The sequence below is a fragment of the Balaenoptera borealis genome (assembly GCF_965194805.1).
Source record: "Balaenoptera borealis genome assembly, chromosome: 12".
NCBI classification, from domain to species: Eukaryota; Metazoa; Chordata; class Mammalia; order Artiodactyla; family Balaenopteridae; genus Balaenoptera; species Balaenoptera borealis.
In genome coordinates, this window is record NC_138869.1 from 29,333,682 (window position 1) to 29,349,015 (window position 15,334).

At 40.7% G+C, this 15,334-nt stretch overlaps 1 protein-coding gene across 6 annotated transcripts in view; it reads left to right on the top strand.

Moving 5' to 3' along the window:
• The window catches only part of ADAMTS9 (ADAM metallopeptidase with thrombospondin type 1 motif 9), a 181,863-nt gene that overhangs the window by 33,526 nt on the left and 133,003 nt on the right, over positions 1–15,334 (top strand). For all 6 annotated transcript variants that reach the window (XR_014232106.1, XR_014232107.1, XM_082344613.1 and 3 more), the window contains 4 exons: positions 4,936–5,082; positions 6,349–6,490; positions 8,784–8,888; positions 14,807–14,952. Coding sequence is in view for 4 of the 6 variants with exons in the window: in XM_082344613.1 (XP_082200739.1) it covers positions 4,936–5,082; positions 6,349–6,490; positions 8,784–8,888; positions 14,807–14,952 (540 nt within the window). In the remaining 2 variants the exon portion in view is untranslated. The remainder of the gene's footprint in view (positions 1–4,935; positions 5,083–6,348; positions 6,491–8,783; positions 8,889–14,806; positions 14,953–15,334) is intronic.

The window sequence follows — 15,334 nt, forward strand, 5'->3', positions numbered from 1 at the left end:
TTTGACTTCGGGAAGCTAAATAAATACAGTGCACCCTCTTCAGCCATAGCTCATGCGCCTCTTTGGTTTAACTGTACAAGTTTTCTAGACAAGGTCTAATATGCTCCTTTCCTACTGCAAAGTGGAAAAAAGGGGGCCTTTCTACCCCCTCCAGTAAAGCAGAGGGTATATCAGCCCAGAGAACTTACCTGACACAACATCTTTGTTTAGTAGGGTCCTCCAACATTGCTGTGGCCCGCACGATTTTCCCAAACCCAGATCATTCCTGATTTTAGTTGTATCTAAGGTTGTCCTTTAGATATTAGCCTCTGGAACAGAGCTATCCCTCTTTTAGGGGAAAAAATGAACAAAGATACAGAGAAGAAACTATTTCCTAATTATATTCACTAAGTGTCTGGTCGTTATGAAATTGGCTTTTCCTTTTTGTTCTTTAGAGCCAGAGCCTGGTTAGAACATGGGGAAAAACAGTATAAATTTATTCAAAATTATTCTGGTTTTTGATCTGCCTTCTTTTCTTTCTAGAATGATTAAATTACTCATACTATATCCTTTTGAAATAATTTTCTCAAAAGATGTCCTTAGTATAATACAGCTGTGTATCAATCTGCATGTCAGATGTTAACTTTATTTAGAGATAACATCATCTATTAAGCAAGCTTTTCCATTCACCAAATGTTTTTTTAAGGCACTTTATGTGCAGTGTAGTATAATAGGCGTAAAGCAAGATGCATATATAGAGGTATCTCTAATCCAATTCCACATATAATGCAAATATTTTCAAGCATATTTTAAGAGCACACCCCTTTTTTTTTCTCCAAAGGAAATATCATCAGATGCCCAATATTTAGAGAATAAAAGAGGCATGACTTTCGGTTAAGCCCTTGTGGCAGGTCAGAGTCCTGCTTAGTTAGTCAGCTGCCTCTCTGTCCTTTGATTTCTGAAACACCTTCATGAAACTCAAGGATTTCTTGGAACTAGGTTTGAAAACTACTGATTTCACCAGCATTTCCCAAAGTACAGGGCTCTAACACTGATTCCAAGAGAATGGTCCATGGGGGAAAAAAAGAGTTTTGTAATCCAGTGATTTAAAAAAATTTTTCCTAGTCTAGCCATGCTTGGAGTGCCAAGGCCAAATGGCATGAAGTAAAGGCTCTGACAAGTCCTATATTAAAGTGTTGATTTCGCTTAACTCAGTTTCCCCAAACTTATTTTAACAGAATCTTTGGGGAATTTTCATTTGTTTGTTCTACATGAAATCTGGTAAATTACTTGAAACCTATAAATAGGAGGGGTAGATTTCACAGTGAGGAATAGGGTGGCATTTCAATGGGGCAGCTATTCCTGCCCCAGAGAATGGAATGGGGAAAGTTACAGAGATAGAAATGTATTCAAAGGGCAAGAGTTTGTGTGATTTTTTTTTCTTTTTTTTTTTTTTGGCTGCTTTGGGTCTTCGTTGCTGCGCGCGGGCTTTCTCTACTTGCGGAGAGCAGGGGCTACTCTTCGTTGCGGTGCGTGGGCTTCTCACTGCAGTGGCTTCTCTCTTGTTGCTGAGCAGGGGCTCTAGGTGCTCGGGCTTCAGCAGTTGCAGCACGTGGGCTCAGTAATTGTGGCACGCTGGTTGTAGAGCACAGGCTCAGAAGTTGTGGTGCACAGGCTTAGTTGCTCCACGGCATTTGGGATCTTCCCGCACCAGGGATCGAGCCTGTGTCCCCTGCATTGGCAGGCAGATTTTTAACCTCTGCACCACCAGGGAAGTCCCTGTGTGATTAACAGATTAACATTTCCCCCCAAAATATGGCTAACAAGAATATACTGTTTAAAGAAATATAATTAATTTCCTGTTAATTCCTTTCCCCAAAAGAGTTTATAAACCCCTTTTAGATAGCCAGTTTATAAAATTGACATTTTAAGGAAAGTAGGAATTTTGAGTAGCAAAACCAAAATATTTTAAGCTATAGAGAAGTCTCAATTCACAGTTAACAAACATCTCCCCCTGCAAAAACCATGTTGTTGACATTGTTCTAGGAGCTTTCATTTACGTTATCTCCCTTAATCTTTATAATCCCCACAAGGTAGATATTATTGTGTCCCTGTGTTTGACTTAGAGATGTTAAACTGCCCAAAGTGTAGTAGCGAATGCTGGTGTAGGAGCATATGATGTTGGAGCACCAGTTCTAAGGCAGAGTCAGCAGGCAGCCAGATACCCAAGTTCTGGACGGAATTGTTCTAACATTCCCTTTGACTTGAGGAAAATATATGCTGTTTCCCTTCCTATAACATGTAAACAATACATATACCCCTCATCTCAAAAGTGTCAGGAAACAAGAAATGAAATAATTGGTGAATGATATGAGTTGTGGCTTAAACAGAAAGTATATTGCTAGCCTGTTAATGAATTATTTTTCTTTTGGCGCCTTGTCTCTTTGAGTTAGCTTTGTTCATATTTTAAGAAAAGTAAAAATACTTTTTTAAAAAAATTTGCTACCGTACTCTGTAGCAGATTTTCTAATGAACTTTTTCAAAATTAAATGTTAAGTTGTTACAGTCATGACTCTCTGATAATATAAAACCCAAGAGCTGTTGGGAGGAAAAAGCAACTAACCTTATATTTGTTGAGCATCATTGTATGTTCACAAATAGCTCCTGGCTTCTCGTACCAGCTTCATAGACACCCAGAATCTAAGAGTCAGGAAGAATTCGGGAGGTAATTGAGTCTCTGCTGAATACAGAAATCCTTACACAGTGTTTCTGACAAATCTTCTGCAACTTGCCTCATAGGAGAGAATGTAGTTTGTATGTATTCCAAAACAGGAGGTTTTAGAATCCGTCCGAAGTAGACTCCAATCCCAGCTCCCTTAGTAACCATGTGACCTTGATCAAATATTGATAGTTACACCTCTCTACAACTCAGTTTCCTTTTCTGTAAAATGTGGATAGTAATAGCACACTATTCATTGGGTCAAATAAAATTAATAAAAAAATAATTTTAAATTAAATGAAATCAAGTAAAATTAAATAAAATTAAATGAAATAAAGCATCGAATGCATTTAACACACCAGCTGGAGCATTGTGAATGCTAAAAAAGTCTTGGTAATTATTTTTTAGTAAGTGCTCAATGAATAGTTGTTATACCACCCCTGCTATGAGCAAAGGTGCCTAAAATTTGAATGAAAAAAAAAGTTTTCTGTTTACATGGTGAAATAAACTGGATTTTATCAAGTCATGGTGGGGTGGGGAATAAACACTAGCTCCTTTGCACCAGAGAGAAACAAACAAGGAAGATTTGAAAACTTTGCTTGTATTAGGTTTGCTGATGGAGGTATTACACTGACTCTGCAGCTGGGATTTGGAAACCTGGGCAGTCATTCCTTTAAGAAAATAGACTCTTAAGCATTTATTACTATTAAGCTCAACCAAGACAGTTGGAGTTTTCCCGTCTTACATTTCCCATCTGGCAATTATTGAGGGGGCCAAATTTTTAAAAGAAAAAGGAAATCAAACATGAGAAATTACTGGTATGGACTTCACAGACTTTTATTCCAGCTTTTATTTTTATATGAAGCAAGTCTACATACTTCTTTCTGACTCCCTTGTTTTTGTAACTCAAGGTGAACTAGTGAAGGGAATTCCTCCCTAAATGCCAAATTAATCATATACATCAATTTTGAGATTTGGAATAGTCATCCAGAGGACAGCCCCTGTGAGCTTGTTACCCAATGGATAATTATCTTACTGAGAAAGGCCTGTGGGTCATAGAACTGATGTTTCTGGATTGAGAAATGCTTCCTGTCATTTTTTTCCCCACTTCCTCTCTCTAAGCCAAGAATGGCAAATATGTGTTAATGCCGCTGCCGAGTTCCCTCCCAGACCCAAGAGGATGTTGGCACTCCATCACAGCCTTTTCTCAGGCAGAACCTGGATTAGTTTAAGAATACTTTTGTGCCCAGATTTTCAGGAAGCCGGTACCAATCAATTGTAATTGGCATGAAGCATGAAACTATTTGCCATCTCTGAGTTAAGCCAACTAAATTGGCGTGCCTCTCGTTTCCATGCTTGCAGTTTTTCTTAATGGATTTTATTGTGCACGAACTTTGCATACCTCTATAACGGTATACTTGCAGTGTTTTAGCATCTGTCAACCTGACTCAAAGAAGAAGAGATGCCAAGCCCCACCCTGAGCCTCTCATTAGGAAGCTTTTGACTTCAAGTTTTGACAGTTGACTGACTCTTTATGTGCACAGTGTTATCATAACCTGCCAAGTTCTTGACTCTATAAATTGGCCTTCAACAGCTTATTAGGAATTCCAACTACTGTATTCTAGCACCAACTACAGCATATGCAGAGCCTCTGCAATTCCAAAAAGTACAGCTAAACCAAATAGTGGCCCAATTCAGTTTTTTTTTTTTTTTTTACATTAAAGACACTTTGGGGCTTCCCTGGTGGCGCAGTGGTTGAGAGTCTGCCTGCCAATGCAGGGGACACGGGTTCGAGCCCTGGTCTGGGGAGATCCCACATGCCGCGGAGCAACTGGGCCCGTGAGCCACAATTACTGAGCCTGCGCGTCTGGAGCCTGTGCTCCGCAACAAGAGAGGCCGCGATGGTGAGAGGCCCGCGCACCGCGATGAAGAGTGGCCCCCACTTGCCGCACCTAGAGAAAGCCCTTGCACAGAAACGAAGACCCAACACAGCCATAAATAAATAAATTTTTTTTTAAAAGGCACTTTGTATTCAGTTGGGTCAGAAGTATGTTTTACTCTACTCCCTACCTTTAATTCTCTAGTAAGTTTTGTTCTGCTCACCAGGACTCAGGTTCTTATCCATAATGCAGTAGTCAGTTGAATTTTTTCTCTAAGATGCGTTCTCAATGCAATTATAACAGCTCTATCCCTTAGTGTTTATTGACTTTTTTATATCATTGTCTCCTTGGCCTTAGGTTCAACATGCCTCATGATGACAACAATAAGTGCAAAGAAGAAGGAGTCAAGAGCCCCCAGCATGTCATGGCCCCAACACTGAACTTCTACACCAACCCCTGGATGTGGTCAAAGTGTAGTCGAAAATACATCACTGAATTTTTAGAGTAAGAGTTGAACTTTCTTTGAGCACAGCCTTCATGCTAATATCTGGCCTCCATGCAGTGAACTAATTGTGGGAAAGAAAATGTAGAGTCCAGCATTCCTTTTGAGTTGTTATTTTTGTTGACATTCCTGGGAGGAGGGAAAAGAAAAATACTCTCTGACATCTGTGTAGTTCATGTCCTCACCAGAATTTAGAAGATTACAGACTGAGCTCAAGAAAAAGGTTGGGATCTTAAAGAGAATATGTCAGTGTTGCTTCATTCTTGGTAAAGCTGTGAAATCTGTGCAGGTCTTGGGGAAGGGACCATGCATATGATGGCATGATGAAGGAAGGCCACAAATATTTATGTGCTTCTAACTTAGTAATTTGGTGTTGGAAAGGGGTGGGGAAGTGAGACGCCCCCAAAGAACGTTACATGGGTGGATGAAAATTGCACAGACCTCCATATTGTTGAATCGAGAACATTCTCTGTCTCTCTCTTTCTCTATCTCCTTGACTCTTTCTCCTTCTCTCTTTTCTTGTTTTTTTTTTTTAAGCTTCCCACCAGGCTGCTCAAGGATCCAGTTACATTATACAATATCCTTGTGTCACAGATTTATTGCTCGTCTCTCCTAGATGTACAAAAGGTTAAGTGATTGCCCCAAAGTCACTGGGTGTATATTTCCCCAGCCACAGGGAAGAGGGGGTTTTGTTAATCAGAACTCACGGGGTGTGAATTTTCCAGAAGAGGTGTTTGCAGAAACATGGAAGAACTGGCAGGTTGCTGGGGGTTTTGTGTGTGTGTGTGTGTGTGTGTGTGTGTGTGTGTGAGTGTGTGTGGTTTTTTTAACCAGATGATCTAAAGTGTTTCTTATTGTAACGCTAAGCAAATCAGCAAATATTTACTAAACACTTGTTGTTATGGACAGGGCCCCATGCTTGGGTGAAAAAGGCACTATTTTTACCCCTAAGACACTTTACTCTATTGGAGAAGACGTCAAAAAATAAATAGGTAATTGCCCCGAAAGGTGGTAAATTCTGGAACAGTTACATATTTCCTTCTGGTTATGTTGTATGCACAGCCGGTGGTTCCACAAACAAGTATGCACCAAAAATAGAACTTCAGCTTCTGGACTCAAGTTTGGATGAAATGAATAACACAAATACAAAAAAGGAACCATCTTCTGTACCATTAAAATGACAGAATGGCCTTCACTGTCATCTGGAGCCTTTGACAGTCATATCTTATCCACTGCCCTCACCATCTTTGTTTTTCTGCTTTCCACAGCACTGGTTACGGCGAGTGTCTGCTTAACGAACCTGAATCCAGACCCTATCCTTTGCCTCTCCAACTGCCAGGCCTCCTTTACAACGTGAATAAACAATGTGAATTGATTTTTGGACCAGGTTCTCAGGTGTGCCCATATATGGTCAGTATCTGGGGGCCATTTCTACCCCCATAAATGGATTCTGGACTTTTTTTTATTCATAGTTTTCCATTGGATTCTCACTCTTAACATAAACTACTCATTGAGTGGTCCATTGACTATTAATGATAATAGTAATAATGATGATGGGGATAAACAGTAATAGTGCTCGGTGTTGCATGTGGGCCTTACCTGCACTTTTTCATTTCAGTCTCAGCCCAAAAGGGAGATGCTATTACCATTTTCATCTTATAAGTGGTAAGGAAGGCTCAGAGGGGACAAGGTTACAGAGCTCGTAATGACAGAGCTCAGCCCTTTTCTCTCCTTGTCTCCTTTTCTTCCCACTGCCTTGTCCAGATGACTTTTATTATAGGCGCTCTTCTAGATTCAGTAATTCATGAGACAGACCCGTTTCCCTGTTTTAGCTTGTCGAAGCTGTGTCCTATGACCACCTGGGGCTTGAAACTATTTCTGGTGGTAGCTCAGCTGGCAAGTGTGTGATGCTTTGATGTATGTGTCATGGACATTTGGACCAGTGATTTGATCCAGTGGTTATCAGGAGGCATATCAGCAGAAGTGTGCTTCTCTGGGATGCCCCATTCTATTCTTTTGGGTATTTGTTTGTTTATTTTGCTGGGAGTGGTTGAGAGATAGCATGGTAAATTGGCAGGTACAGTGATTCCATGGAAATAACAAAAATTTTTCTGTAAAATGTATCTATGATTATATTCGTTTCTCTGTTACTCATGATAGCAAACATGAGGAGTAATGCACATGCCCAAGAATGGAAAGGTGAAGCAAACTATAGTATCTCCATTTAATGAAATATTATACAAAAATTGAAAAGTAACTCTATAAGGGAACATGCTCTAGCTGTAGTTTTAAATTAAAATAACAGGATAAACAATTACTTTACAGAGTATGTTCTCAATGTAAAAGGGGGAAAAAAGCTTCAGGAAAGACTGGATCATTTAAAGCTTTTTTTCTGTTAAAAAATAGTAGCTTCTGAATTTTTCTACTCTGAATATTGTTTATTTTCATCATCAGGGGAAAAATTATCTTTAAAAACTATGCCTGAAATAGAGCTAAATATGTCACCTTGGATAACTCAAAAAACATAGTGTGTAGAGGGGGAAAACAGGAAGTTGTAGGATGTATCCATATATTCTGAAATATCGGACAGCATTGTTTGTTTAAAGCTGAAATGCTGTGTATTATTTTTTTTTTTAAATGGGTATTATTTATTTATTTCTTTATGGCTGTGTTGGGTTTTCATTTCTGTGCGAGGGCCTTCTCTAGTTGCAGCAAGTGGGGGCCACTCTTCATCGCGGTGCGCGGGCCTCTCACTGTCGCGGCCTCTCCCGTTGCGGAGCACAGGCTCCAGACGCGCAGGCTCAGTAATTGTGGCTCACGGGCCCAGTTGCTCCGCGGCACGTGGGACCTTCCCAGACCAGGGCTCGAACCCGTGTCCCCTGCATTGGCAGGCAGACTCTCCACCACTGCGCCACCAGGGAAGCCCCAATGCTGTGTATTATTGATAGATATTTATACATTTGTAGTAAAAGCAACGGGAATGATGGAATGGTGAGCATCATTAGGACAGTGGTTACCTGTGGGCAGAAGGGGAAGGGGTTGGGGTTGAGAATGAGTGTGCATGGCATGCAGCTGGGCCTGTGAAGTCAAGTCCTCTCTCTTTGTTTGGGTGTTGTACACATGGGTATCCATTATGTTATTGTTCATACTTTTTGTATATCTGAAATACTTCATGATATTCTGTCCCTTCTTTCCTCTGACAACCCCTGAAAGCCCTAGAAGAGAGTCATAATATGATCATGGTAATATATGGCTTAGTAGGAAAAAACACCAGTTTTAGCATCAATCCAAACGTTAACTCTAATCACAACGTAACTCAAAACCCACTCTCCAATCCCAGCTCATTGCAAACCTAAACTCACATCACATATTTCCAGTGTGATACTTTACTCTTTGCCAGCCTCAGTTTCCTTATCTGTAATATGGGGAGATGTTACTAGGACCAGATGACATCTTGTATGTTTCTGTTGCACAGTAGTTCCCCTTTGACACCCCCGCAAGTCCTCCCAGGCATAGAAATGTGTCTCCTGGGCTGCTCTCTGTATCCGTTGGAATATTTTATCATTTATCATACCAAGAAAAAAATCCCTTTCTAACCTACACTCTACATCATTGGCAAAACATTAGTTGAAAGCAGCCATTGCCTTGCTTGATATCCTCTAATCACATTGTCACTGAATTGTCATTCAACTGAATTGCGCAGATGCAGTGTAGACGGCTCTGGTGCAATAACGTGGATGGAGCGCACAAAGGCTGCCGGACTCAGCACACGCCCTGGGCTGATGGGACCGAGTGTGAGCCTGGAAAGGCAAGTAACGCCCTGATCCATCCTTCTGTTTTGGGGCAGATATGGGCAAGATTTGGGCTGTAGGCTCAGTCACCATTGTTTAGAACACAAGTTAATGCAGCATGTTTCAGCATGCATAATACTTTTTTGAGGCAGGAGGTTCAACTTTACTGTTGAAAATTGTGCAAACTTACCTTATAGCATAATACTGACACGAGGGACATAGCTATCATTATTGCCTCGATTTTAAGACATATTTTTTCTCAATATAATGTTTTTTAAATCCCAGTGTGCTTTTCAATTTATGGGTACATTTAATGTGAGGTAACATTTCTTTTCTCTCTCTCTCTCTCTCTCTTTCTCTCTCTTCCTCTTTCTTTTGGGGTGGCAGTGGAAGGCCGTTATTAAGTTGGTGGAACGTCTTAAAATTACAGAAATACGGGAAGACTTACTGTGCTCACTACTTGGATACAAGGCTTTTCCCAGCCTGTATTGACCCCTTTAAGGCACTGTGATGTCACCTGAGATACATCCAAATCCACACTCTGAGTTGGTTATATGGCTCCTACTTATTGGTTAATAACCCAACAAAATCTGCTGCTTGTACAACCCAATGATAACAATGTCCCAGCAACTAGGAATATGATTAATGCAAGCTTTTGCACCTGGTGTCCATCTAAAAAAAAAAAAAAAAAAAAAGGTAGTATGTTATGGATTTGGTTACAAAAAGTTTTAGATATAAACCTGATTTTTTAATCCATACAAAAAATGGTGTTCAGTCACTCACCTATGATGTAATCCCTGTACTATATCTGAGTCTCATGTTATCCTTACATAAGTTTTTTCCTTTCTTCTCTCATTGTCCACTTTACTCACTTTTAATATTTTGTTCTCATTTTCTGTTCTTCTACTTTACCTTGTGGAATCAGTAGCCCCCAGAGTGTTTCCATGGAAACATGGGGTCCTCAGAGGTGAGGAACTTAACCTTCCCTTCCCCAGTTTTATAGATAGCAAACAGAAAAGAGAAGTGACTTGCCCAAGGTCATTCAGCCCATTCAGGGCAGAGTCCTCACACACCCTACCCACTCCCTTCCCAATTCTCTCCTTTGCTTTCTTTGTCTGAAGGGGCTGCAGGGTCCACAGGAGTGGCCATAACTCAAGCTCACTGAGCTCTTTAAGTTTCCATGGTCAAACAGGAGAACTAGTGGCTTATCCACTCATTTCTCAGAGTGGTTTTCTTATTTTTTAAATTTTATTAGGGTGGTTTTATAAAATTATAATGAAGATGATTTTTCACTTGATGTAGCTTGGTTACTCCATCAGCTCTGGTCTCACTTCTCGATGGCTAGGACCTTAGCAATTGAGAATACAGCTTTCTCCAGGAGCCGCCTAAGAAAACAGCCTAAGGACATAGGCATAACAGTTTCTGCACCGCACCTTTCATCAGCTGAAGAAGAAATATATCTCCTTGGCCAGAGTGAACCTTCCACATTTTGCAAAACATTTTACTCAAAGTTCTGATGGCCAGAGGATTATAGGTTTGAGTGGGGATATGGTTCTCAGGTTTCCATGGCAGCCATCAAGCATTCACTCTTTCTTCCTAAATGAAGATATGGCCTCAGAGTCCTTCTAAACACAGTGACCCCCATAGCTGCTCTCAGTTGGTGGGAGATGACAATAGACATGGTATCTAGTTGACAACTTGGCTAGCTGGCTTGAGTTGGAGCCAGCCAACTATATATTTAAATGGAGTCTGTCTGAGCTCAAAAAAATCACTGGTATTATGTCATGGTTCTTAGTCAATCTGATGCACCCACCTGCTATGTCTATTTCTGACACATGTTACTGCTGGAAAAACCATAACAAAGTAGAGCTTTCAATTGTATGATGAAATGAATTGTATTTAGTAAAATCGTCATGTATAGGCTACCACGCTCCATGTAGTACTATGGTATCCCAGTCAATTGTGGAGCACAGAACCTGGGAAGATGTCTGTTGTGTCTTTTTCTAATCTTCTGTTTTTGTAACAGAAACAGAAAATAAGAGATTGCACGGTAATCTTATACCTGACAAATGGGGAAATTGGGGAGATCTTTCAGAAAACATTTCCCTTGTATGCTTTTGTTCAGCAAAAGCAAGAGACATCAAGGCATTCCAAAAGGCAGATTCAGAACACCTTCAGAGAAGCAGCTATGTGGAGAACATGATAGGTACATTTTTAGTTTGTTTTAGAAAAGCGGCTAAGTCTAGCAACTTATATTAAAGATGTGGATGTTCATTTGTTTATTCCCCAGAAGAACATTTATGCATTTTACAAATAAGATGGTGAATATGTTGGCATAGACGTTCTTTGTGTTTTTCCATTTCGCTTTTGTTTTCATAGAATTGGCAGTAAAACCTTATCCTTTTCTCTAGCAAATTCTGTATCCCTTTGCTGCTGGGTTAATTCTTTTTTTTTCTTTCTCTTCTCTCTGCCCTGCTCCCTCAGCAGTAATCTGTCTTGGGTTGCTGACACAATGTTATTTTGATGAATGACTCTCTCATGTCCTTTTATTTTCTCCATTCTCTTCTTAAGTCCATTAACATTTTCATTTTAACCCTGTTTGTAAATCTGAGATTTGAAACTCTTATGTTTTAAGCCTCCTTGGGACAAAACTGACCTCCAAGTCGTTCTTCCAATCTCAAAAAGAGCATTTATGTAAAATATCATTTAAGTGGTTCTGAACACTTTTAGGAAAGGCTGACTATATTTCGGCTCTGGCTCCAGTAGCCGCTAATGCTTTGTTATGATGTAATGGCTTTTCCAGTATATAATTATTGTTTGTTCAATTCCTGCTAAAATAGATTATCTTGATACATACTCGCCAAACAGTCCCCATTTCCAGCCTCTGTCGCCTCAGGTTCTTCCCCTCTTCCTCTGAGGTTCTCCCTCCCCTGTGAACCCCTGCCAGTGGTCATATCAGTAAGAAATGTTTAATTTGCAGATGAATTTTTAATTAGGTTTTCTTTTAAAAAAGGGACCCTATGAGGACATTTGAATCCAGTGCTGAATGGCAACACTCTGCTTAACCTATGCCCTTATTCTGCTCTGGTTTATGGTAATGCTTAATGAGAACTATGGTCTCTTTGAAGATTATTCTTGTATGGAGGTAGAGTCTATAGAATAGAGCGGCCAATAGATTGAAGACTGAAGTGACATGAGGAAAAAATGTATTTACAGACAAATTCTCATTATGAAAGTCCATGACTAGTCATAGGAATGTTCTCCCTAGTGTGTAGAATTTATAAAATGTGTACCTGGCGTCAAGATTTGATGGCTGAATTTGGGCATCAGCTGTGACCTCAATTGTATATTAGTTAGGAATTTTGTTCAGCTCAGACCAAATTATAGTAGTGTAAGCAAATTGGCTCTTTTTCTGACACACACACAAAAAACTAGTCAGAGGTAGGCAGGTCATGGAGCTATTATGGTAGGTCTACAAAATCATCAGAGACCCAGGCTCCTAATTTCTTTCTGCTCTACTATCATATGCAAATGGCCATCATCCTCAGAGTCACAAAATAGCTGCTATAGCTCCAGCCATCAACTCTGAGTCCCGGGCAGAATGAAGCCAAAGGGCAAGGAACAAAGGGGCAAAAGGACCTTCCCAGGAATGTGACCCAGTGAATTCTGCTGACATCTCTTTGACCATTCCTATCTATACAAGAATCCAGGGAAATATAGATTCTATTAATAAGGATGAAGGAGAGAATAGATATTGGTTAGACACATTGGAGTGTCAGCCTCACCTAACCATCTCATTAATCTTGCTTTTAAATTTCAGTCTTTATTTAGATGTCAACAGTTGTTCCCATTTGCTCACAGTTGAGAGACAGCATGTGTCACAGCTAAGAGTATGCACTCTGGAGCCAGATTGTCTGTGTTTCAGTATCAGCTCAGCCCCTTACCAGATGTTTGACATCAGCCTCCCTGTGCCTCCATTTTCTTTTCTGTAGAAATCGGGGTAATAATAGTACCTATTTCATAGTATGCTGTGAGGATTAAGTAAGTTAATACATACACAACGCTTAGAACAATGCCTGGCAAATGTTAAGTGCTATGTAAATATTTGCTTTTATTATTACAAACCTTATTCAAGTTGGGTCTCCTATGTGCTCAGCTGTGTACTAGGTGCTTTCCATACATTGTCTCATGTTATACTCAAAACAACTTTGGCAGGTAGGTCCCCATTTTTCAGCTATGGAAGTAGAGTTCAGTGACTCATCCGAGGTCACAGTTAGTTTGTAGAATGGCCATCCCACACCACCAGACTGTTTGCCTGCTAAGCTTTGTCCCCTTAAGACCTGCTCTGTCCGATATGGCAGCTACTAGCTACCCATGACTGGCGAGCATTTGAAATGTCAGTCTGAACTGAAATGTGCTAAAATGAAAATACACACCAGGTGTTAAAAATCTAGCGTGAAAAAGAAAGTGTGGGAAAAAATCTTATTTATAATTTTATGTTGATTACATGGAGACATAGTAATGTCTTAGACATTTTGAGCTAAATAAAATATATTAAGGTTATGTTCAGTGTTCTTTTTACTTGTTTTAATGTGGCTGCTAAAATTTTTTTAATTACATATGTGGCACATGTTACATTCTTACTGGATAGTGGTGCTCTAGACCAAGCTGCCTCTCATTGATTTTATGTACATATATTCCAAGGAATGTTCAAGACCGCTGTAAAGACAACTATAAAATGATTTCAGGGAGTAATGTGGTCACCTCTGCCCTCATTTCTCGGATGCAGAATTGCCCAAGATTCTCTGGATGCCGAACCTTTTAAGCCTCAACCAAACAGCCCAGGAAAAGGGATGTGTTCTCAGATACTCAGGAGGGTAATTACAAGGGAGAAGGCAGGGCAGAACAGAGAAAGCCTAACTGCGCTCTTTAAAATAATTGTTCGCCAGACCTTTGCTGGGACTGGCCATTGACTGAGGCTTCACCAGCCTCTTATCTGTTCCCTTTCCCCACATGCTCCCCCCACCGCCTGGCCTCCAGGCTACTCTGCTTCTAACCTCCGTGCCTGGGTCCTCCCTGCGGATAAATCACAGTGGCCACCACCAGCTCCGCTTCAGAGATCTGAGCGAGCGGCAGGGCGTCACCCTCCTGCCGCCACTGCTGCCCCTCTTCCTTTGTCCATTGCTCAGTGACCTCGGCTTTGTGTCAGGGCCTCACACCCCAACAATGGCAGAGGGTTGAAATGGGCTTCTCCACTCACTTGTCCTGCTGAGGAGTTTTACTTTGTTTTGCTTTAAGCATCATGGCCTTCTTCCTGCTCTAGGCTGCAGAACAGAAACCATTAGTAACCAAAAAGCAATAAAGTTTAGGGCTCTCTGTAATGTGTCCATTTTTGCTTTAGTCTCATCCTGTGTGCTCTGCTAGAGTGAGTTTATAGGAATCATGTAACTAGCTTTTTTTTCCCTCTCCCATTTAATTAAAATTGGTTTTCAAATCTGTGAGGAGCAGTAAAGCATTGTATTTTACCAGACTCACGACATCTCTAGGCCTTGTTAATGGAGATGCACTATGCAAATCCAATAACTCATTTCAGCCCTGTCTACAACCAGTAGACAGCCCATTTCCACGCCTCATTTTTCCAAGTAGACTAATTGAGCGCTTCTAGGCTGGCCATGGGACTTACCCTAACAGCCTGGAGCCAGCCACTCATTGGCCAGTTTTATTCAAGCCAGTGGTAAATGAAGACACAGCCTAAAACCACTAAGCCCAAGATCAAACTCCCTACCATTTCCATGACTCACGTAGATGATGAAATTGTAGCATTTCAAACCAGCACATGGAAAACAATGCAAGTGTGGTATATTTAAAAGGACAGCGGGTCCTACAATATCTCAAGAACCGAGCTCTCCCTTACTGTTCCCCTTATTAAATACAGCACTGCAAGTTTGGATTTTGTGTTCCCAAAGAAATGGAGGTCCCTGTGACTGATGGATCCTGGGGAAGTTGGAGTCACTTTGGAACCTGCTCAAGAACATGTGGAGGGGGTATCAAAACAGCTGTTCGAGAGTGCAACAGACCAGAGTAAGTCCTAGAACTCGTCACTCTTATTATTGGGGTAGCAGGGGTGAAAAATTCCTAAAGGGGATAATTTAGCTGGAGGCAAGTAAAGAGCTCTTTCCAAATTAGACATTGAGTAGACATCTAGAGCTGCCCAGACCAATGTTATCTAAGCTCTATCTCTCTGTATTATTATTTTTCTCCTGTGACCCTTTATTATTAAAAGTTTAGTTTCTTAAATGGTAAATGCTTTGTGTTGGTTGGTCAACAATTTTGACAGTCAGGTATATCTCACTGCCTGCCCCCCCGTCCCCGCCCAGAGCTTGGGATAGCACACTAATAAAGTGAACAAGTGGATTTTCATGAGGAAACAAAGAAATCGGACATTTCCTTCCAGATTGTAGAT